A 25,460-nucleotide genomic window follows, 5' to 3' on the forward strand; every position below is an offset into this window, starting at 1 on the left:
TTGGAAATACACAAGTTATGTTAGGTGTACTGTACAGACTGCCTTGGAGAAAAAGGAGGTGTCTGTGTTTGTATGTAGATACATATATATATATGTATAAGAGTGTTTATATGGGAAAATATATATACATATGCATACACAGGCACAGAAATTCTTGGTGTCTGAGGCAGTGAGGATGAGCAGCTAGTTTAATTTAGGTGAAACAGGAGGAGAATTAATAAATAACCTTAATGACTCACACTTAAAGGAAATATTTGGTATTGACTTTCTCTTTGGAAGTACGATTTGCAACCGGCTGTTAGAGAGGGAAAATGGATGGGGAAGAGGCTGTGGCACTGTGATATTGCATATATCTATATCTGTCTGTATACTATGTTGTGAATTGACATGGGTAATGCCATGGGTCATGCCTTGGGTAAAGGGGGTTTGCTTTCCTGCCAGAAGAGAAACTCCTTGTTCTGGTGGCTGCCATGGGACCTCATCCAGCAAAGCCAGAACTGATCTTTCTAAAGGAAGTAAACTGCTCATATTCAAAGAAAGTTAGCCAGGTTGTATGCTGGAAATGAGTGTTTTTTTTACCCCACAGACTGCAATTTTGAAAGCCTTAGTGAGCTAGATGTCCAGTAACTGAGCATTATAATCACTCTACAGATTCCCAGGAAGCAATATCATGGGTTAAGTGTGCTGCCAGCTAGTCCAGTTTTAAATGGATAACAGTTATTTCTATTTCAGTTATGACATATTCACTAACAGGCAGGCCTTTGACTGGAAATCTGTTATTCCACCAATAACATTAGGAAGTGGGAAAGTACAGTTTACAGAAATTACTCTAAGTTTCTTTGGTGTTTTCATGCTAATCTATTTCATTGTTGATGACAAGATTTTGAGAGGTTTGTTTTTTTAGGTTTTTTCCAGCTGAGAGGAAAATCTAAAAATTCCTGAATACTGGGATTGCTATTCTCAGTCAGGTGATTGAGGGATTTTGGCATTGTTGAAGCCAGGAGAAAGATTGCTGGAAATAGGAACTTGTAGGGGTTTGGCTTCTTCACAGAACTTTAGGTAGTTTCTGTTGCAGTTTTTTCAGCACTAACATAGCACCGATACCCATAGTTCTGACACTATGAAGAAACTAGAAAATCCTAGTTAAAATAATGCTTCTTCTAAAGGTTTCCAAGATATCTTCTATCTAAGATTGTCCTATAGTGTAGCTGTGTTTGTGAGGTTAGAGCCATGTGTCTAATTCCAAGAGAAGCAATTCAAAACCCATTTTAACAGACATGCTTTCTCATTTGCACCTTACAGAAGAGTTTTTGAGATAGGAATTGCACAAAACCCACTCAAAATGAAGGTTTTATTCTCAAAGGAATTTTAATTATTTGTGGTGTAATTTTGCATAAATCAACTAAATAAATGAAATTTATTTTATATTGAAAAAACATTTACCACATTTGTAATGCCTGTGTTAAGGAGACACTCTTCTAATTTAGTTTGTCTTCTTTTTAGGGTGACATGGGATTACCAGGAGCAAAGGGAGCTGTGAGTATAATGAATAGCATTGTTACAGAAATACAGAGATCTAGTAGATTAAATAGATGATTTTCTGACTTAAGGAAAGAAAAATGCAAATAACAAGCTGAGCTCTTTATTGTAGTTAAACTAAATGAGTTTTAGCAGCTTTTCTTCTGTTTAAATTTTGAATACAGTTAATATTAAAATGAATTAGCTTTGAAAAAGAATTAATTTCCTGGATTCTAACTCCATAAAAGAGAAGCAACATTCAGCAGCAGTTTTCTGGCCAAAAAAGTTTTTTTTAAAAAAAAATGAATGCACCCTTTGTACAGTAGGTGTTGGATAGAAAGGAGGCTCAGTGCAGTGGCTGCATGCCACTGTTAAAAAGCTGGCAGTAGGATTGTGATGTCTGTGAAACCAGAAGTATTTATGACCCAGCTTCCTACATTTTATTTAATTTTATTGTGTTTTTGTAATTTTATTTTGTTTTATTTAGTTTTGTTTTGTTTTATTGCAAAATGATAACTTTGATATGGAAGGTGAGCAGAATCTTGTATGTCACATAAAAAAATAACTGGAGAGAGAGCTGGATTCATTCTTTTACTTCAGGATCACTGAAGAGTTGGTTTGTTAAAGCATCTGTCAGTATGAGCTGTGATGCTAAAATACCAAGTTCTTCTTATGGGGAACAGAGGCTGAGCATAACAAAAAATCCTGTGCTCGTGTTACTAGTGTTCCGGGTAACTTTTGGGCTAAGCAAATGCAGGCTAAAGAGTGTTTATTGCTGATGAAGATCCTACGAGAAGGACATGAGGAAGAGATAGATTAGAAGAGAAATCCATAATTTTATCTACCTAGATTTTTCAAATCCTTTTGTCCTGACAAGAGCCTAGAGTGCTTGTCATCCCAATGAGTACCCTCACAGGGAATGAGTGATCTGTCTGGGAACCTCATAACTCACCAGGCTGGGGCAGAAAGGAGTGATGGCTTCCCGGTTGCATAGTCCATAAAAGCAGTTATTCTGTCTTCTTAATGTATCTATCGAGGCATGGTTTCTGGGGTTCGTTTTGATAGGGACAGCCATCGGCTGTTTGGGATGCAGCACAGCTGAAACCGAAATGGTTCCACCTTGTGGATTTAACTGATACCACACCTGACTAATTTGTTCTTTAGCATCTCTTTCAGCAGGTCTGCTCTCTTTTATTTTTTTCCCCCCTATAGATTTGGGAAGTCATGAATATGTAGGATTTTAATTTTTTTTTCCTTATTTTATGCGTTATTTTCTTTTGTTATTACTACTATTGATTAGTAGGAGTAAATTAACTTGTATTGAAAGCAACTGTGGTGGTTTCACCTTGACTGGACATCAGGTGTACACCAAAGCCACACTGACACTCCCTTCCTCAACTGGCCAAGGAAGAGAAAATACAACAAAAAGCTCATGAGTCCAGGTCAGGGGCCAGGGAGAGATCCCTCACCTGCTACAGTTACAGCCAAAACAGACTTGGGTAAATTAACTGATTTACTACTGATAAATAGTAGGGTAATAGGAAGTAAAACAAAAAGGGACCACCACCTCCTCCTCTTTCTGCACTGATCTCAGTGTCTGCAGAGCTGTTCATTTCACATATTCTCATCCTGCTCTTCTCTGGCTGCAATTAGTTCTGGGCAATAACTTTTTCCTCCTTAAATATGTTCTCCCAGAGGCTTTACTAACATGATGGATTGGCTTGGCATTGGCCAGCAGTTCTGTCTCAGAGCTGGCTGGTGTTGACTCTGCTGGACATGGGGGAAGCTTTTGGCAGCTTCTTAGAGAAGCCACTTATGTAGACCCCCTGCTACCAGAACATTGCCACTCAAACCAAATACAATAATTCAGAGGTGCCTGCTGGCATAGGTCTCCCCTCAGCATGGTATTTAATAACTCTTAGTAAATTTACTGGAGCAGAAGCTATAGCTTTGTTTACTCAGTGTACTTAAGTAGACGTATTGACATAGTCCCATCAATCCTTTCATTCCACAGGGTCAGGAATAGCTTTCTACCCCTTCCCTGAGTGAAATAAGGTGGCACTGCATCTGTTCAGGCAGTTTGTCAATGTCAGTTGTTTGAGGATTTTCCTTTCCCTCTGCCAGCAAACTCCAGCGTAGGCACTAGAACTAGGCTCTGTCTCTAACAGAGTAAACAGAGCAAAAATGTGTATTCCCAAAAAGCCTGGGGCTACACAGTAGAGACTCACACTGTGGTACTATCTACAGAAGGACATGAAAAGCATTTAGAGCAAGAAGGGAGCTGGAATTTCCACACCTTAAGCTTAATGTCTAGAAATGTTCCATGTTGAGGGCAGAGAGCCATCTTAAGCATGTCACTATTAATTCTGATTTACCTATTTTGACAGACTAGATTGTTTTTCCACTTCCCCCCATAAGTGAAGAGTACAGACCTCTTAAAAATGCAACTACTGACTCCAGTCGCTTATTTAAAAAAAAATCCTATTGAACAACTGCATTTCAACACTCATTTCTTTGCATTTGTGAATAGCTCCTGTCACCATTATGGTATGTCAGAATGAGTCTATCACTAGTACAGAAGCCCACTGAAATTCCTCTCTTTCTTTGTCAGGTTGGTAATCCTGGAGACCCTGGTTCCCGCGGGCCTGAGGGAAGTCGGGGACTGCCTGGCATGGAAGGGCCACGAGGCTTACCTGGACCACGAGGCATGCAGGGTGAGCAAGGTGCCCCAGGCCTGCCTGGCAGTGAAGGTCCAGCTGTAAGTACTGTTTTCATGCCATTGGTATCTTTTGAACCTTTATCTCTCACTCACACCACTCCTTGTTTTGCATGTACACGTGCCAAACTGAAGTGCTGCAGCAGTCTGAAGCATGGTGTGCCTCTCATCAGACACAGGTGTACACCAGAGCAATCTTGGGCTGTACACAGCTGTGTCCTTGGGACCCCATCTTTCAGCTCAGCTCTGTTTTCTTATTGCATTTAAGCATGCATGAAACCAAACCATGTTTGATACAAAGGAACATCACTCACAGACTTTACCTAGCTAGTTAAGTTGGCATCAGTTGGAATATTTGTGCTTGCAGGAGCTGGAACACCTTTTAGTGACTCATGGATTGTTTTTGGTTGGGATGCAGTTAAATTTCTTCACAGTGGTTTGTTTGGGGGTTACGTTTTGGATTTGTGCTGAAAATAATCTTTATAGCATGCTGATGGGAGCAGGAAAAAAGGGTAATGGTTTCAAAGTGAAAGAGCATAGTTTTAGATTAGATACTAGGAGGAAATTCTTCACTGCAAGAATGAAGAACTAATAGGTCACCCAGAGAAGCTGTGGATGCTCCATCCCTGGAAGGGTTCAAGGCCAGGTTAAAAGGGGTCCTGAGAAGGGGCTGAAACTAGATGGTTTCAAAGGTCCCTTTCAACCCAAGCCATTCTGTGATGTTTCAGTTGTGATCACTTCATAGAATCAAAGCCTCTCCTGCTCCTTACACTGTGCCATCAGTGAGTAGGTTAGAGGTGCACAAAAATTTGGGAAGGGGCACAGTTGGGAGAGCTGATTATAATTGACCAGAGTGATATCCCATACCATGCAGCATCATGCTCAGCCAGGGAAAACAGCTTTAATTTACAGGGAAAACTGCTTTAATTTATATCACTTGCATTATCATTGTCTTTTTTGTATTTTATTTTCTTCTTCTTCTTCCTCTTCCCCCTTTTCCTACCCATTCCTCTACTTCTTCTTACTTTCTATTTATTAAACTGCTTTTTTTTTAACCCTGTCCCATGGGTGTGGGCTTGAGCAGTTGTGTGGTGTTTTGCCAGCTGGGGTTAAATGGTGACAACTGTTTATTGACAGCATTTTTTTTGCATCAGGCATATTCATAAAATGTGTGACATGAACTGTTTTATTAAAACTCTCTTTTTTTTTTAATCCTAGGGAAAAGAACCTAGCGATCAGCACATTAAGCAGGTTTGCATGAGAGTCATGCAAGGTAAATAGGCTAAAAAGTATTTGATGTTTCTCGTGCATTTAAATAGGGATCACCCATTTCTGTGGAGGCAACCAAGATTTTCCCCATGCTTACCCAGAACAAATTTCATGGCCCCAGCAAGGGACCTGGTGGAAAACCTTTCCACATGTGAATGTGGAGACAGTATGAGGAAATCCCTTATTTATATATATTTTGTAGCCTCATTTGAGGCTACACACAAGTTGATTCTACACTACTGCTGTGGTAAGCAGGACATAGACCTGTGTGAAATACATAACAATTTGCTTTCAAATCACTTGCTATGTTTACATATATGAAAGTACAAGCTTCACTGAAAGCTTTTTATCTTTTTGTATTCACTATTAGATTTCAGTAAACAAACTGTGCAAAATAGGAGTAAAGAAGAGGTTTCTGGAGATAATGTATCTTAAAATTAAAACAAAACAGTGATACTCTAACCCTAATTTGTTGAGTTCTTGACACACACAGAAGTCTAAAGCTTTTATAATATGGTTGGGTGCATGTAACTTACTGAGTTGAGACATGTATACCGCACTGTAAACACAAAAACTGTAAACACTTGTCTTTTGGGTTATTATGCCTCTGTAATGTTAAGAGTTTACAGAATGAAATTGCTGCTCATGTTTTAAAAATTTTCAGTAGTTGTCACTGTTCTTGTTACTGCCTAACAGGATATTTTAAAAAACCCAAACTATATATAGGTTAAATATCTTATTCTATAATAAGATAATACCTTCTAGGTAATAAACTTTGTAAATAGCTATGTAGAAAAGGTGCTGTAGTGTAATCTGTCAGTTCCTGTAGCAGTGAACATACATTTTTCTTCAGTAATCATGGGAATCTCTTCATTCATGTTCACTTCATAACTCTGTCCTCCTGCTCTTTGCAGAACAATTAGCTCAGCTGGCAGCCAGCCTTAGGAGGCCAGAATTTGGTGCTCCAGGTCTTCCTGGCCGACCAGGGCCACCAGGTGCTCCAGGACCTGCTGGTGAAAATGGTTTCCCAGGACAGCTTGGCCCCCGTGGCCTGCCTGGCCTTAAAGGTCCCCCTGGTGAGATTGGTCGTAAAGGTCCTAAAGGTAAGAAATTCTCCAACTGGCTTGCACTTGGTGACTGCTTCAGTTTTGGTTTTTAGGGGTTTGTTCATTTGGGGTTTTCTTGGTCTTGTTGTTGTTGCCCCCTTCCTTGGTTTACAGGTTGTGGATGTACACTGGATACGTGTGAAATCCAAAAAGGATCCTGAGTTAGGAATGTAAGCTGTAACTTGTTAGGAATGTTTGCTGTAACTGTTGTGCCAATTACCACAGTGATTAAAGGGCTCATAGGCTGGGCTCTAGCAAGACTTATTTAGAAATCTACTTTTTACCACATAAAAACCACAAAACCTCAGAAGTCTATGAGAGTGAGAATCAATATTAGGACTCTGACTCAGCTGCTTCCTTCTAGTTCAGGGCAGATGCCTGCCCTTTCTCACACTGTAGAAGTCATTTAATGACAAATACCACATGTGATTCCAGCAGTGGGTCTCTGTCCTCCATTCATCCTGGCTGTTGACTTAACTTCTGCAAGATTCATGGTCCCAAGAGCTGATGTTATCAGTCAGATTACTTCACTAAAATCTAGTCTACTTTTCTAAGCACACCCAGTTTCTCACATTACAAGGGACTGATAATAATCTACCTTTTTACTTGTGTATAGTACTTGACCCATTTAACATCATTTCACTGGGTCATAGAATCTATTGATTCTTTGGAAAGGACAGATCCATAATAAAATTGACTTACGTTTTACACAAAATCTTTGATCTAAGTTAATCTCTTCTGTTCTATTCTCCTCCAGAGGATTACAGGGTAGAATTTTCTGCAGTCTTATGACTAACATGTATGTATTACATTCTATTCAACAGTGGTTTTGATTTACTTTCCAAAAAGAAGGTCTTATTTAAAAATTTTTTCTGCACAAACCTGGTCTGTTGCTGGAATAAGGTGTTAACTTTTGATTCAAGGTTTATTTGAAAATGAAATTTGGAAAACCTTTGAGAGAAGGAATAGAATACAAACAAAGCAAAACTTAACAGCATCATTGCTGGAACTTTGTTATTGTTTTAATTCAATGTAATGTCATCTGCAGAAGAAACAAAAACCAGAAATACAAAGGTGATATATGGGATATGCAAAATTTGATTCAATGCACAGCAGGCTACACTGTGTTATTATTAAAAGAAAAAAAATGAACAGTATTAAAACACCATCAAAGCAAGCAAAATACCATAACTAACAAAAAGCTATCATAACTTCCATCAAATTCCAAGTTACCTTAGAGTAAACCTTGCCAATACCATTAGATATACAAGGGAAGTGGTGAATGGTCTTATGTGCAAAAGCTGTAATGTTGATACATGGCAGCCAGCCTGAAAACTCTCAGTGCTTCACTCTGACTTCCTGGTACTTACCAGAGTTCCACAGAAGTTACAGGGATCAACTGATTTTCACTATCCATTTGGAGAGTTGTCTGAGACTGGAGTGAGGGGAAAAGAGTACTTGGACATGTGAGAAAATGGAACAGGAAGAAGACGTTGAGAATGGTTTAGAAAAGGTCATAATAAATAGGGGATAGTAACACAGCAAAGTGTAACCACGAGGCACAGCAAAAGATATAAAGGTGATTTTAACAGCAACAGCAGTGGCAGAGTCAAAAAAAGTGCCTCAAGGAAGGAAATTTAGTTACATTAATGATCAGTCTGGCGTAGTGAAGGACTGTTTCTGTTCAGAAACAGAAATTAAAAAGCAGGGGACATTTGGGATAGCAGGAGTAGACACTATTCCACAGTGTTAGGCAGCTGGAAGAAGCAGGAGTACATATGGGTAACCTGAACTGGGGCTTGCAGTAGCTGTATTTACAAAGACAGGCTGGATCTCTATTTTGACTAGTTTGTCTGAAGCATGGAGATCATATTCCTCCTTCAGTACCCTGTGTGCATCTTTTTTCAAAACCTGGACTTTTGTACTGACTCTTGTGTTCCTTCGCACAGCTTCCTTCTCTTCTGCTGTGCCATTTCTAGGCAAGCCAGAAACACAGCAGTCTATTCTAACTTTCCTCAGTACAAGGCAGTACAGAAGCATAAAATAAAACTCACTTAAATATTATTAGGCATAAACTTGTGACTTTTAACTTGCATGAAAAGAGAAAAAAAAAAGCAAAAACCCCCCGAACAACATAAGGTATTCACTGGGAATATACATAGTGTTATGGGATAGATAACAGTGAACAGAATTTGAACTTTACAACCCAAACAACAAAAAACCCTTCCTCCTACTAAGATGGTTCAAGCTGGAGCAAGATATGGGTTTGAAGAAACTCTGTGTGTCCACCAAAGGAAAGTCTCCATTATATTATTATATGAGAAAAAAATTATTTTGTGAAGGTGAAACAATGCCTTATGTGAATATCAACAGAATACTGTCAATCGTGCAGCCGCCTTTTTTCTCCTCTGCACTGGCTGTCTCAAGGACCAACACCTGAGAATTTTTACTTCTTAGCTGAGCAGAAACCTCAGTCTGTATTCCAAATATCCTGAAATCCTGGGACTTTGGTTTATTCCTGCTATATAGGCTGTGATATATTTCATGTGGTACTTACTGTACAGCTCTGGGTGGTTTCTTTCCCCCCCCAACCTGTCTGCTTCTGAGTGTGACCCAAATGGGTGAAAAAACCCAATCAAACCCCAAACATTATACACGGATATGTGTCAGGACATCACTGAAAGATGCTAAGAATATATACAGCCAGCTGAATTCTCTGTTTATTAAATGTTCACTTCTGAAAGGGAATTTACTGCAAATGATACTCCAAGAAAACAGTAACCAATGTTGCATGAATTTTCTTTAGGTGAACAAGGAGAAAGAGGAGAAAGAGGATTTCCAGGCAGAGGACTGAAAGGTTATCCTGGACCAAGAGGTCTTCCAGGTAAATATAAGAGAGTGAGGATAAAGAAGATATATAGTAGAAATTGTCAGAACTGATACTTCAAGCTGCCTTGAAAAGATAGGAGTTCATTAAGCAGTAAACGCCAAAATTACAGTGCTTCATAATTTTTGCTTCATAGGTGGTGATTCAGTCAGAAATCAGAATTAAAAACTAAAAAGAAAAAAGCTACCTCCTAATTTATCTCAGTGTAGAAAGATTAGGAAAAATGTAAAGAAAACATTAAAAAAAGGAGGCAATTGCACACACATGAATTAAAATTGCCTCTTTTAATATATCTTTTATATATATATTATATACACATTAATTGTATATAAAAAATTAACAAAAAAAGGCCATAACTTCCAGATTATCTCACTGGCAGGCACAGCAGTCTTCAAAATCTCCAGTCATAATTTAGGATATTGTATTATTTCTGTGGTAATGAACTGCAGTGTTATATTACATGGCTTCAGGAGAGATTCCTGCTGATGGATGAAGCACAGCTGGCCTCTAGTGGCCAGCGAACGAACATAAACATGTTATTTCCACCAGTATTTCTGCAGTATATTTCAGTGCTTATATAGCAAGATGAAGTATTCATATTTGTTCTCTTGTGAAAAAGAAAAAAAAAAAAAGTCTAGTATTTACTGCTCCCAAGGATGTCTGTGTAACTCAGAGGTGTTTTCTGTAGAAATCTATTACTGGTAGAGGCTTTCTGAAATCACTGTTTTTCCTTTCTTCATTGAAGATTTAGAAGTAAAAAAATACTTTAGTGCTCAGAGTTCCAATCTTTACATCTATTTCCCCAACCATCTGAGTGGGGAAAAAAAATAAAAAATAAATTGGTATTTCTTTTTCCAGAGAGCTAATGAAATTCTGTGGTAGCAAGTAGCATCTACCTTGCCCTAGGCATTGGCTGAGTAGAGCACCCTGCAGAGCAGACCTGCACTAGTACAACTGGAGAGCACTGGGACTGGAATGCCATTGCTGTAGCTGTGTAATCGCAGTTGGGGTGTCCGGTAGAGGAAAATTGTCCCTATAAGTCAGAATCCCTCTTGGGAAAACCCTGAGAGCAGTGAAAAACCATCTCCATACAGCTTTTAAGGACAGGATGCTAATTATGCTAAGCCAAGTGGTATGCTGCCCTATGTTTAGACCTGCATCCACTTTTCCAGGTGAACCAGGCAAAGCCAGCTATGGCAGGGAAGGCCGTGACGGTGACCGAGGTCCCCCTGGGGTGGCCGGGCAGCCTGGGGTTCCTGGGCCCCCTGGCCCTCCCGGCCCTCCCGGCTACTGCGAGCCAGCGTCCTGCAGGATGCAGGCGGGACAGAGAGCAGGGAAGAACATGAAAGGGCCCTGAGAGTGCCACCCTGTGTCGGCATCCATTTACATCCTGCACAGACAGCTGAGGACAAAATAACCAACCGAGGAGAAATGCAGACACGGACAAACCTTTCAACCAAGGCTTCAGTAAGGTATTTTTAACACAGTGGTTGTACATTCTTCCAAAAGGAGTACTTAGCAACACAAGCTGGAACAATGGTGCTTACAGAAATACCCAGGTGCTGCCTTCTACCTTCTCCTATTGGAGGGGAATAAAAGGTACATGTCTGTTTTTATTTTTGATTTTGTTTAATAAAGAGTTTGTGTGATTTTTCCTCCTTCCTTCCTTAATTCCTGTGTATGATGTGTACAGTGAAATAATGTCTTCAGCCACCAAATAAAAGAAGATAGTTTTATTTACTGCAGCTGTAGCTATTCTTTCATACTTATAAAATAAATTCTAGCATTTACCCTTCATGCACAGTCATTTCATCGTATGTCTTGCGCAGAATATACTAAACTTCCTTCAGCTCTTCAATTCCATCACAGAAACCCAGGTGGGAGGTTCTTATGAAGCCCTCCCAGCACTGTTTTTGCTGCCAATATCTGTAAAGGTACAATCACAGGGTTGTTGTGAATAACCCATGTGGCATAACCTCTTCATTTTTGACTCCAATTTGTGTTGCATTTGTAATTCCATATGAAGCCCATTGCAACTTGTCTTGTTATAAGTGACATTAAGTGACATTAAAATAAAATAGCCACTGTCAACAGAATTTTAAGTCCTAGAAATATGTGTTTCCTACAAAAGATTAAAAAACCCCAAATTATTAAATATTTTTTTTTAATGTATGGTTGCATTCAGTATTGATAGCCAGAACAGCCAGAAGGCAGCCATTAGATGGCCCAAGTTGCCTTTTTTAGATACTCCGTTTTTAGAGGAAAATGTGCAATGTGAGTGTTCTGTTCCTCTGTATAAATTAAACTATTTGTGGTTTGACTTTACCTCTCTGAAGTTTATTCTCTCTCCAAGACAACAATGAAACCACCCTATGATGTTTCCTTTCTTTTCATTATTAGCCATCCAAATATTCCAATACAAGCTTTGGCACACTTGTGTTAAGCACAGATTTTTTTCTCCTAGTCCTTAACTGTCTGATCACGTTCCAAACACTTGACTTGATGGCGTGTGAAAACAGAGAGAAATAACAAGATCCATGGAGCTCTGCATTTTGCACATAACATGTAAGATAACACTGAAGGGGAAATATACTGGTATAATGTATGCTCCAAAAGGAGTTATTGAAAAACATAGTAGTTAAACCTTCCTCAGACCAAACCTGATTTCCTACATTAATACTACTAGAAGTCACCAAAATCGGCAAGTGCAAAGAATTTCATTATTGAGGGACAAATCCAGAAGATTCCACACTAGGTGAGAATCTTTAGAACACGTAAAGGGGATTTCAAAAGTTTTTGAATTAAGTCAGTTTTTACTGACTTGGGGCAGAGTCCTCAAATTGCTCCTTAGATAGTGGAACAAATAAAACACTAATAAAAAACCCTGTAGTTTCACCAGCAAACTTTTATTTTGACTATAAATTGTGTAAAACTGTTGAAAAAAAAATCTCACCCGATAACAGAATGAAAATATTGTTTTCGGTATGTAATGCATAAACATATGAATCAAAAGAAGCAACCCCCCGCATATTTAAATACAATTGTGAAGTGCTTTAGAAAATAAAGTTTGAAAAATGCATAAAATTCCACAATAGAAGAAATCTCAGGTAGGAGCAAAAATACTCATATGCAAAACCCAAATAAGAATTCTTACTATCAAACAAATTCAACACTGAGAGTCAATTCAATGCAGAATCGTTATAAGTGGACATCTTAAGATTGTGACAGATTTTCTGCCTTCAAGCTGACTCACATGTTTTAACTTAAAGAGCTGAAGTAAAAATCCTCAAGCCCATTGAAAGTCCTTATGGGATGCATAGGTTAATCTAATTCTCAATTCCAAATCTTACACAAGAATGGAAAAGAGATACTTGACAAATGGTAGACTGTGCACCATAACATAACAGAGACAGGATTTTTAGTAACAGCACATTCAAGTAAAATAAAGACAGGATTATGAATTTAAAATAAAAATGTATTGACTACTGTGATACAGAAAAACAAAAAGCTTTTAAAATAAATTTAGAAGACACCATGCGAAGAGACCAAGAGGTTTCACAAGCCACTGTCAGCGTGCCACCAATTTTAACCAGATGCTCCTGAAATCTCAGTGAAATCCCAAGTAAATATTTTCTCATCTCCTTCAGGTCCAGCTTCATAAAATTCTGTGAGATTTATTGAACAGAAGACTAATGAGAATCTTTTACCCATCATGATCTCTGTAACCACTTCTAGTTCTGGAGGTTTAATTGCAGTGTGATAAATACATATTTTAGCTCCTCAGTTGCTTCAGTATAGGCAGGAGCCCAGAGAAAATCATAACGATAACCAGTTTATAGACTTTTTTAGGTTGGACAAAAACATTAAGGTCATTGAGTCTGACTGTTAACCTGGCACTGCCAACAAATTTGGTGGCCTTCTGACAGGGTTATAGTGGTGATGGACGAAGGAAGAGGGAATGACATCATCTATCTGGACAAAGAATTTGACACTGTCCTGCACAACATCCTTGTCTGTAAACTGGAGAGACTTGGATTGGACAGACGGACCTGGGTGGGCGCACTAAAAGAGTTGGGATCACTGTCTCAATGTCCACATGGAGACTAGTTTCTCAAAGGTCCATGTTGGTACTGGCAATGTTTAATGTCTTTGCTGGTGGCATGGACCATGGGATCGAGTGTGCCCTCAGCAAGTTTGCCAACAACACCAAGCTGTGTGGTGCAGTCAACACGCCGGAGGGAAGGGATGCCATCCAGAGGGACATGGACAGGCTTGAGAAGTGAGTCCACAGGAACCTCATGAGGTTCAGCAAGGCCAAGGTCCTACACATGGGTTGGGGCAATCCTCAGCATCCATCAATGCAGCCTGTTCAGACTCCCCAGTTTACAGAGCCTTCCTATTCTCCAGCAGATCAACACTCTCACCCAGCTTGGTGAAGTCTGCAATTGACTGAGGGTGCCCTCAATCCCCTCCTCCAGGTCACTGATAAAGACATTGAACAGGGCCAACCCAAATTCTGAGCCTTGGGGCCAGCTGCATTAGCACCATTCACCATCACTCAATTAGCAAGTATTCATAACGCTGCTGCCGAATACTGAGCTAAGGGATGGATATATTATACATCTACAGATTATATAAACATAGAGTTAATATATGAGTTTATATTTTCCTGCCTCAGCCATCAGTGGGTTCAAGCAACTTAGCTGCTACCAAAAAATCTTGAATGTTTCACAAAGGCCTAAGTCTCTGTAGCCAAAGAAGCTCTAGAGCAATATTTGGAGCTCCTAAAGGATGTATGAAACCAAGGCTAGGGAGGATTACACTACAGTCTGTGTCCTTGAATACCTTAGTCATGATCTGAGTTCACCCAGAGCCAAGCACAGATCTACAATAAAATTTGTTTTCCTTCAAATATGAAAAGTGTCAACAGATGGTATTTTGAAGGTTACTTGAAGGACAGAAGGAGCAAGAAACCAAGTTTCCCAAGAAACACTTTGTTTCAGAGACAGCAGTGTTAATTTATCCTGGCAGAACATAGCATTTGTGCGCTGCGTACAAATGGCGCATTTTTGCAAATGTTGTTAAATTGCTTAGATAACTGGGTGAAATGTGTCTGCTTGACCTGCTCACCACTGTATTCTTTTTTGGCAAAGTAACCTCTACTTCCATTATACTTAAAAAATGCATCTCCTCTGCTCATGGGTCACAGGTAGAGAAGAAATATCAATATTTTGTAGGGAAAGTTACTCCTGTGTGATTTGCTACAGCTTGTTTTATTTCCTCCCTTCAATTTTTTGTTGTTTTGTTTTGCTTGCTGGCTGTGCATTCAAAAGGATGAGTAAACCTGGAAGCTTCAGACAATTAACAAAACAGACTTTCTGAAGCCACTATGAAAACGGAAGAAAGAAAATCAAGTTAGTGGTGAAATTATTACCTAGAGTCCTTTGAAATGCCATTGTCATTTTTCTTCCTGGGAGAGTTAGGCAGCAAGAGAAAAAGTGAAAATTCCTGAAGTTCCCTGAAATTCAGTTTCTTGAATAAAAGTGATTATCTCCTGCTTGGGCAGGAAGTTTATCTGCATTCAGAGAATGTAATAATTTCTGTAAATTATGTACATATTAAGACCAAGATTTTGCTTTTAGTTGATCTGTTTGTTTGTTTGTTTTGTAATCCAGATTGTAGAGCCCTAAGTTTCACCAGACCTGACTTCAGTGGGGGTCAAAATCCAACCCCCCCCAAAATTAGCCAACCTGCCCTGACTTCTCCCCAGAGCTCACTGCAGTGGCTTTGTGCCTCTCCTTTTTCCTGCTTGCAGTTGCATCCTCCCTCTCATGATTTGACACAGAAGGAAAGGCTGACATTTTTGACAGAGCCACAAACAGAAAGCATATGAAATATTTCCATTTCCATCCAGCATCATGTTTCAGACGTACATGGCCACATAGTAATGTAAAAAAGTTATTTTTCATCCACTTAATACATTTCCATTGAACTGAATCTGAAATGCTGCAAACCAAAAATATAAGGAAGGAAAGAAGGAAGCAACCAGTCATCACGTTCTATGATTCATTCAGTGACAGCTGCATATAATTCAGAAATGAAAAAATACAAAAAAACAAGGTGTGTCATTGAGAATCCTTCAAACTTTCTGACTGGAGACAGAATATATTTACATTAAAACTGCAAAAAGTAATTAAATGCATTCATGTTTATAGAATAGCAGACTAAGAAAGAAGACTGCTAAAAGACATGTAGACTCCAATCTTTTCAGTTACAAACTTATTTTGGTCTAGAATCTGTAATGTTTGTTAGCAATTAATATTTGAAAACCGTATTTCCTACAGTATCCTGAAGCTTGAATTTTCCACTTAAATACCAACCACAACAAGGTCAGGGGTAAACTTGTTCTCCATGGCCTACACCCACCTAAGTGCATGGAGGTGATTTAAACATCCATCCAGTACAATAGAATTGTAGTGGACATATCAGATTTCAGGAAAAGTTTGCATTACTTGGTGCATCAAGAAACCATTAAAAACTCAATAAAAACACACCCCAAACCAGCAATGTTTTGATTCCTGTGTTATTTTCTTGTTCTAACATCTCATATTAGAGCAGCAGTTTGACTGCATTGGTAAAATGTAAGATTAGGGACTGATTTTAGGTAGTCTGTTTGGAGAAACAAGTTTATAAAATGCTAATTTAGACAGTGGAGTTTTTACAATATTTTCATATAAACATTTTAGAAAAAAAAAAAAGAAAAGAATTGAGTGTACATAGACATGAAAAGTAACATTTCATCCTTGTGAAAAAGAAGAAAATCCAAAATATTTTGTGTGATTAGCCATTAATTAAAACCCCCACTTACTTAACAAAGCTGTGTGTATCTAACATCATAACCCACAGTCATAAAACGTAAGGGAAGGATAATCAATCCTGTTTCTGTATCACAGTGCTCTTTTAAAATTGAAACCAAATTCAGTTTAAGGTAAAAATTTTGGTTCTCAAAACATTGCCAGGCTGCACTGCTGCCCAATAGCACACTGGATGCTGTTGAAGCTTTTACTAACCACAGGTGAGTCTCTCCTCCCCTGGAGACAAACATCACTGCAGGGGACATAAGTGATGCCTGAAAGTGAGATGTCCCACCGCAACATATTCTTTTGTAACATAGATAAAACATAATATAATAATAAACACAAATAAAATCTTAGCAATATTATCTGACAATAATTATCCAAGAAAAGCAGTATTTCTGCAAATACTCCCATGCAGAACTAAAGAAATTTGAAGAAAGAAAGTAGAAAAAAATCATTCTCAAGAACAAAATCAGAAACACTGACTGTTGTGCTGTGAGAATACACGTGGCTGGGTCAGCTCTTGTGCCGCTGGGCGAGTTATGTCTGGGCTGTAATCTTTGTACTGAAAGGATGTTTTGCACTCCACCATGTGGACAGCAGGAGTCTGCTGCAGCCTCGGGAAAGCTTCCCTCCTAGCAAGTTTCTGTACATTTTTTAGGCAAACTGGGTAGTTCTGTACATAGCTATTTAAAGAAAATCCCAACACTTAATAGGTTCTTAATAGGTGATTAAAGCAACTTGCCATAAAATATAATAGTCTGACCCTGAACTAGGCTAAAGCTTAAATAGCTTTTAAGAAATGTTTAAAACATTTAGTCGAAGTTATTTCACTTCTGAGTCTTGCTGCATGTAAACAAACCCAAAGTTGAATAAAAGACCTTAAGCTACTGGAAAAAAAAAAAAATCCCTTGTGTTTATTTCCTTGCAGTGCTTACTGCAGCATGAGCTGCTCAAAACAGATACAAAACAGTTAAAGCAAATTGCAAAATAGATTAGCATCCCCTCTTCCCTGTATGGCCTCCTGCCCAAAAACTAAGACAACATCAGTCTGAAACTGCAAAGAAATTTCAGGGGCCAAATCTGAAAACCATGCAGACACATGTTTCCAGCTATATTCCACTTTCAATTCTATAAATGCAAAGTAGGAGCAAGCCAGTGTGAAGTACAGTAAAGCTGGGATTAACTCTGTTCTACCTCAGTGAAGAATGTGGCATCTTAAAATAGGTATTGAAATAGCCCATATAAAAAAATACCCGTTTTCTCACATGAGAAAATAAAGTGGGCTTTTAGCAAAATAAAAATAATGCAACAAGATAACTACCAAAGTTACCTGCAAATCAACTGAAAGCATTCAAATACATTTTAGAAAGGCCTTTCTCTTTGAGCCTATAAAAAGAAAAAGGCATCTGTAGGAAACATAGATGAAAAAATAAAACTTCTTCAAATATAAAAAGTGTTCTGCTTTCCAATAAGTTCAAGTAAATTAAAATACAGCCATTGCATCTGGCAGATAACAGATGCTGGGTTTCAGCAAGCTAAAAGCCCCAAAATATACAGATACCACCAACGCGGCGCAATGGTCTATGTACAGCCTTCCAGGGTGGGGCTGCTTGGGAACCTCCAAGTCACGCAAGTACTACCACAAGACAGCACCCTTTTCAACACTATCACGGAAAATGAGGTTCAGAATTAATTTATGAAGTAAAAAAATGTTTAGATTATTACAAATATTGGAATTACTAAAGAAGTAACAGGAAAAAAGAAAAAAAAGAGAAAATGTTCATGGAAGATACCTGACCAGCAGTTCCTTTCAGAGAATGGACAGCAGTATGTGGGGCTGTTCCTCCTCTGTGTCCATGTTTAGACACCCAGATGTGTTGGTGCAAGGCTGTACTCTCTGGTTGGGCATATCTGTGGCCTGCACAGTGGTCGGTGACTCAGTGCTCGGTTTCCAGCTGCCTCATCATTCCCAGCACTCCCACAGCCCTGGCGCTCTGAGGACCAGAACTGGAAGGGTTATCAGTTCCACAGAGCAAACCAAAACATGCTCCATGGGCCCAGCAATTCTGGAGTGGGAGCAGCTTGTGCTCAGCTAAGCTCAGGCAGGACCACTTGTCCCAAACGCACCTTTGCCCCAGTGGGACAGGCACCCGCTGCCTGCGGAGCAGAAGATGCACTGGCCTGGAGAAGGGACAGCCATCGCCTCCCGGGGAATGACGGGGGTGAGAAGAACAGGAGGTGTGAGGACTGGGTTTGCCTGTGGGCTTTTGACCCCATTCTCACAAGGAACAGATAAAGCACCCTGACTCCCCAGGGTGTCCCCAGCTGCAGGGTGTATTGCAGGTCTTTCAAAAGATAATTTCATGGTGTACCACAGGTTTTCTGCCATCCTCATTCCTGCTGCCCTCTCCTGCCCCAGGTATTTACTCTCAGCATTCCATCCCCGTGTTTCCTTTAAAATCCTTTTGTAGAAAGCACCTTCCCTCCTCCAAAACATCTAACCAATGAGCATGTCAGGGATGTTTGCTTTCCCTCTCAGAAAGTGTCCTGAGTGCCCCAGCTGCTGCCTGAATTAATTCTGTCACCTCTTGCTCTCATCTTGCTCCTCTGCTCTGGGTGCAAGTGCTAGGAACTCTATTCAGAACAAATGCCAATGTGCATCTTTTGCTAATGACTCCCACCACTCATTCTTTAACTTCTTTTAAGCAAAACCCGAAAGTCAGCCAGATTAATGTATCACAACAGCTTCTCTGGAAGCCAGCACTTCCAACTTGAGACTATTTCCCTGGTAGCTCAGTACTGCTCAAGCACAGTTACCAAAACTTTCTCTGCCTGATGTGGGAGAGTGACTGACTTCCAAATGATGGGGTAAGAATCCTCAGTATGGCTTTGTATCACCTACAGGTGCATTTTGAGGTTGTAGGTTATAGATGTTTGTGTTCCCTAATTAGCACCTTCACTTTCTATTGTACTGTACAAAATTCCACAGGACTAACTTAGGATCATGTCTTTCCTAATAATCAGAAGTGAAATTTTAGCCACCCCTACTCACACCTTTTCAGGGTCACCTGTGTGATTGATTTTCTCCAGCTTTTCTTTTGCTCAACCCTTTGAACTCTATGGGATTTACACATTGTTCAGTTTTGTTCATCATTGACATTTTCTGTTCCTGTAGCCTTTACTAAATGCCTGAAAACTAGATGCTGTTGCTCTCAGTAGTACACCTTTCTAGGAGGGTTTTGTATTTTTTTCCAGATTTCTCTTGAACTCAAGAAATTTTCTGTAACCAGTTAAAAGAACCTGTGAGTTCTGCACTCTACAGATTCCATGTTCTTCTCAAGCTTATTTCAGCATGTGAATATTGCAAGAGGAACAGGAAAACAATGCCATCACCAAGATTAGAGGCTTGTGAAGTTCCATTGTCGGACTATGTAGTCACCACCCTCTGCTCTAAAGCAGAGGGTCACCTTGGCTGTAGGCAGATTTAATGGCAGAGTAGCTTGATTACCGGCCTTAGTGCCCTTTCTCAGTCCATGTACTGGTTAGAAGGTGTGCCAGTTCTCAGTCCAGAACACCACCAGCAGCCTCTTGCTGGGGTATGTGTAACCACGACTAAAGGAACATACAAACCCCCAGCTGGGACAAAATCCAGTCAGGAGAGACATTTCCTGGAGCTATACCTGGTGATTTTCCAGTCAGTCAGAAGCTCATCGTTGGATGGGATAAGAAGATCATAAACGCATCTTTGTTTCCTTCTTTGCCATCTTGGATGTGACTGAAATGGTGGGCAGCACTCCTGGTGCACAGCAGACCCTTTTCAGAAGGTGTGCTGGAGCCTCCTTGAGGGACATGAATGTTTAGTCTAAACAGAGTTCCCAGTGCTCCAGCTCAGATCCTCCATTCGCCATGAACGAGCATGCTTTGCAACTTCAGAAATGTATTTTTTCCATTTCAAATTCACCACCAGCAAGAAAAATAAAGCCAGCTTACATATAGAGGCATACATAATGTCTTAAGTTATAGTAAAATATTTTTGTTCGAAGAAAGAAGTTTATGAAAATTATTTGGGCCTATTTTCTGTTCTAAGCAAAATAAATATGAGAAACAACACATGGAATGCACTCTGGAAAATATATGACATCATGTCATCATTATGACACTGCAAATAACATAGAAAAAGGCTCAATTTTGTGCCTCACAAATTATCTATATACCATGCAGTGTCAAGAGTAAAACAAAAAAATGCACCAAATAGTTCAAAAATTAAATTAACTTATTGGAAAGAGTGAAAAGTGACCGTGATCCCAAGTGTCTGGGGGAGAGGGTTTTTATTTCCTGCTGGTGCGTGAGCGAGTCTGTGATACGTGGTAGTAGCAATCTGCGGGATTGCATCTCCCGTTGGGTCCGGGCGGCCCCTGCGGTCCTGGTGAGCCTGATGTTCCTGGCGGGCCTGGCAGGCCAGCAGCTGGCAAAACAAAGCTAGAATTAGCAGAGTCTTCACCAGAGCATGTGCAGTGCCCTGCATTCCGCCACTGACATCTGCTGCACTCCAGCATATCCACGAGAAGGCAGCTGGGGCTGACCTCACGCTACGACCCAGCTCGAGAGGAAAAGCAGGAGTGTAAAACCAGCGTTAAAAACAGGAGAAAGGCCTGTTAGTTTATAAATAACAATAGCAGAAATAAATCTGGAGACTTGTACCTGCAGGGCCAGGTGGTCCAGGGTTACCAGGCAGTCCAATTCCAGGCTCGCCTCTTTCCCCTTTCTGTCCTCTATAACCTACACAGAATAAAGATACGCAAATAAGAGCACCCTCTTATTTTAGGTAGTGATTTTCTGTATATCTCATTGACACAAAATTACCAAGACCAATATAGCTGGGAAAGCACATGCTTAGGTCTCTTTTTCAGAATACATGTGTTTTTTTCCTTTCTTGAGACAGCTCTCAAGTTTATAAGTTCCTTCTGGAAAATATGAGCGTTTTTAGCAGTAACTATTACATCATCTGTCAAAGGGCTCTTGCATTTTTCACTAGCTGAACCTTTCCCTGAGTCTTTAATTTACCTGAAATTCCGCCAATAAAAAGCCAAAAGTGGACTTTACTCCCTCTATTCTGCATAAATCCTTACACTTGAACTTTTTAGACTGTAAACTGGTAGTTTTATGATTAGACATTCCCCTGTAAGTGAGAGAAGACCCACTCCACTCCCTGGTAAATGTTGCCCAGCTGCCCTCACATGGAATGGGGCATCTTTAGAGCTTGTGCAGATTTTGGGTTTGAAGCTTACTTTGACCCAAATAGCTGCATATCATTAACAAGATGTGATTACTAATTATATTTTGAATACTTGAGTCCTTTTTCTTCACAGGCCATAGTTTTATATTTATCTAAATGGCTTCCACCTTAGGTGCTGCAACCCATCCCCAATCTCTGCTTCTTTTTCCTTCAACTGTTTTTAAAAAGTTTTATTAGTTGGAAACACTCTGGCTGCTTTAGAGCAGAGGACTTGTTGCTATCAGTAAAATATTTTCCTTATTATTTCAGGTTAAGAATGTACCTTTATTATGCAGGAGAAAGGATGAAAGCATTTTTAAAGGCGACACCTGCTACAAACCCTTACTTCAAAAGGGCTTACAAAGAAACCCTCTTCTGTATCCAGCACTTCAGATGCCGGCATGTTGGGTGACAAAAGTTTAAGACTGATTTCCTGATTTCTGGCCACATTTGGAATTAAAATCTTCCTGCTTCAGGGACCAGTATATTTTTAGCATCACCTATGCCGTACAATAAAGTATTGAGTTCTTCCTCTTGTGGAGAATTGTAACTTAGTTTAATTAAAAGAGAAGAGCACAGCCGTGTCAATCCAACTGATTACTCCTGAAGATTAGTTGGCCCTGACAGGTAGATGGCAAAGGCTGTCTTGTCAGTGTGCTCTGGTCCATGCAACACTGCTACCTTACAGGATATTCCAGAAGGAAATTACTTTGAGGGCTGTGGGTACCAATTCAGGACTGTTACGACAGACATAATGCAGTAGGAATGGTATGCAGAGCATTCAAGCTTTCTGTTACACACAAGCTCATTATACACTTCTGTAGAAAGTCTTATCTGTTGCAATCATTCCATCTTTCAAAACAGAGCATCAATCATCTTACTCCTCTCAGCACTACAACAAGGAAATTGGAGTGAGGCAAAAAGGTTACAAAATGCATGCAGAGTGCCATACATAACTAAAGGAAACCAACAGTTTAAAACCTCACAGAAACCCAAAATTCAAATTAAACATGCATTCTGGTCACTGACTTATGTTAAGCAAAATTGTACAAGGCATATACACACACAAGCTATAAAGACTTAGATGTAGGTATTTGTATTGGATTTTGAATCTTGGATTTACTCTCCGGTGACCACAGTGGTATTTTTAACTACATCAAATTGGTTTGCTCTGAATAATCTTGTGCAACATGTAGTATCACTGCGTTTTTCAAAAGCTCAGTCATAGAACCACAGGATCCATTACAGGTCCAATTTTTTTATATTTCTCAATGTTTTTAAGTTTACAGTCAACAGTTACAATGCATTTCCCACTACAAACTCAGTTAACTCTAATTTTACAATGAGGTGCTGCCATTAATCATTTGTTTTGCATTTCTTTAGTTATGGAGAAGAGAGAGAAATCAAAGGTACCATATGTCACATTTACAATCTCCAAGATAAGCATTCCTGCAGGTCTCTGACACACTGTAATTGAAAACGACTGAGATAGACTGAATGAATCTGTAAACATCACTGGAATACTAGAAAATAAGGAAAAAAAGCCCAAAACACAATAAGACAAAAAAGCAGTCTGCCAATGCAGATACATAGTCCAGGGTAGTGGTAAACCATTACTGGCTGTATCCAAATACACATGCAAGGGTGTAGTTTTTATGTGGTGGCAGGTAAGTTCTGCTAGCATTGAAGTTTGATACAAAAATTCACAAATACCTTGTCTAACAATAAGGCTTTGATAGAATGCAAAAATATTAATAAACAGACTTACATGTAAACAATATGAACAATGTAATGTGTAATTCTGGCAGAAAAATATTTGATTTTTAATGAGGTATATTTTGCTCAGAAGCAGAGCCATGATTACACCTCTACAGGATAATATCGTCTTCTTTCTGGGCTTAGACTGACAAACTCACACAGTCAAAGGAAAATATTACCACACACATAAAACAGAATTTGATTTATTGTTTTTAACATAAAGGCACATGTAAGATGCTATCTACTTTTCCTGGTAGAATTACAATTCCAGTAAGAGGCACCTGCTTAATTCAAAAGGTAACTGTTTTAGCAGAGCCCTTCACTCAGGCCCCAGAAGCTGTGTTGTGATTTCTGCAAGCCCAAAGTTCTGTTATTATAAACACCCAACATGGGCAGTATGGTAAACACTTGGCAGCAGTATGTAGCCAGTTTGTGTTCATACAGATAAGCTTTTGTTCATAGATGAATAGTAACAGCTGGAATTCAGCTTTCAGTTTTGTGCTCCCCACAAACATCAGGGTGTCACTACCACTGTCAAAAGTGTCACTACTGCTTCACCCTCAGCTCTACATGAAGATGACACAAGTTCATGTCCATGAACTTGGAGGTAAAAGGTATTTAAACTGCTCCAGAATGTATTCCACCTATATCATGGAGACCCTCTTCCATCAGCATGGACAATGCAGCCCCTGCATGAAACTAACATGTCAAGCATCTAGAAAAATCTGAGGTTCTTTAATACAAATAAGAGGCAGAGAGATTATCAAAACAGGGAACGAGAAGATCAAAGTATCCACTGTGTTTTACTGTGCAGTCAGGGCTCTTAAAAAGACTGCAAAGCAACAGAGAGGGTGCTAGAGATGAAGTCCTCTCATCCAGCCACCAATACATGTTCTGAATTCCTTCTGTGTGTTACAGCTGTCTCAGCTGAGAGGGAGAAGATGGGTTTCAGATGAAAGTAAAACAGGTTAACGTTGACCTCCACAGCAGAGAACATTTTGCAGGAGGTACCTCTTGAAACCACTGCAGCTATTTCAGAAAAGTGACTCTGTCTAGATAACATCCACTACAACGGGTTCCTGATGTCAGCCAAAGTTTCTACATGCTTCCACCATGCAAATTAATAATTATAATAAGAGACATAAACTTTACAACAGAGATTACCAATAAAAATAAGGAGCTTTTGCTATTCATTGCATAGGATTTTTATTTTCTGAGATGAGCTATTTTTTCTTTTTGATTCCTTGAGGCTACCACAAGTTATGAGGACCTATAAAAAACTAATTTCCTTAATTTGATAGAGAGAATTTTAACTAGGATGCAATCTTTTCTCTATTGAGAAAAAAAATCATGTCATAACATAAAGTATCTTTGAATTGCTAAATTATCCCAGGGTGCATTTCATCTAATGTACCAAAATTCACTTACTATTAAAATTTAAAAAATTTACTTAAGTCAGTGGAGTTAATTGATCTAGATCCTCTAACCCATGACAAGCTGACTGACTGTTTGCAGATGGATAACATTAATAGATCTTGTTTGTAAAATCTTGAAATAAACTTTCTAATTCTCTAGGAGATATTAAAAAGATACTATTTTAATATCTCTAGGAGATATTAAAAAGATACCTTAAAGCTCATACAGAGTAAAGTCCCTCTCTTCTCCCTTAAGGAGGTGCTGTACATTTTAACATTAGTCATGCCTCATAGCATCAGCTTACAGATGCATATGCCATAGGTTATTTTTGAAATTAATATATATATGTCTATATAAAATCTACCATTTGCTATTTGAATACCAATAATGTGTTTCATAATTTAAGCTTAAATTTTTCATTATATTTTGCTTGCATACTATATTTCTAATGAGACCATCCATTAAATTATATCTACCTGAACCACAGGGAAGGATCTGAGGAACTCTATGATCAACTTTGCTGAAGGCCAGCAGGTAAAAATTCTGGACTTCCTTAAAAGGGGATGACTCTACGCATAAGAGTCTAGAAATTCTTTAAATATACTTTTTGAAAACCATGCCTACACTTCCAAAAGTTAGTGTCTCTCCTTTTTGC

General features: G+C 39.2%; 2 protein-coding genes across 3 annotated transcripts in view; one reads left to right on the forward strand and one right to left on the reverse strand.

The window, feature by feature from the left end:
• The window catches only part of COL9A1 (collagen type IX alpha 1 chain), a 63,124-nt gene extending 51,957 nt beyond the window's left edge, over positions 1-11,167 (forward strand). For both annotated transcript variants that reach the window (XM_005518127.3, XM_088053707.1), the window contains exons 33-38: positions 1,504-1,536; positions 4,130-4,276; positions 5,453-5,507; positions 6,418-6,606; positions 9,416-9,493; positions 10,669-11,167. In XM_005518127.3, the coding sequence (XP_005518184.1) occupies positions 1,504-1,536; positions 4,130-4,276; positions 5,453-5,507; positions 6,418-6,606; positions 9,416-9,493; positions 10,669-10,853 (687 nt within the window). In that variant the 3' untranslated portion in view covers positions 10,854-11,167. The remainder of the gene's footprint in view (positions 1-1,503; positions 1,537-4,129; positions 4,277-5,452; positions 5,508-6,417; positions 6,607-9,415; positions 9,494-10,668) is intronic.
• Positions 11,168-12,383: 1,216 nt separating this feature from the next.
• Positions 12,384-25,460, reverse strand: part of COL19A1 (collagen type XIX alpha 1 chain) — a 184,603-nt gene continuing 171,526 nt past the window's right edge. Inside the window, exons 49-50 of the mRNA XM_005518585.3 lie at positions 21,058-21,135; positions 12,384-20,821 (exon numbers count right to left, since the gene is read on the reverse strand). Of these exons, the coding sequence (XP_005518642.1) occupies positions 20,685-20,821; positions 21,058-21,135 (215 nt within the window). The 3' untranslated portion in view covers positions 12,384-20,684. The remainder of the gene's footprint in view (positions 20,822-21,057; positions 21,136-25,460) is intronic.

This window comes from Pseudopodoces humilis, chromosome 3 (assembly GCF_049639895.1).
Source record: "Pseudopodoces humilis isolate 2021_Gansu_Grassland_sample_001 chromosome 3, ASM4963989v1, whole genome shotgun sequence".
In the NCBI taxonomy this organism is placed as follows: Eukaryota; Metazoa; Chordata; class Aves; order Passeriformes; family Paridae; genus Pseudopodoces; species Pseudopodoces humilis.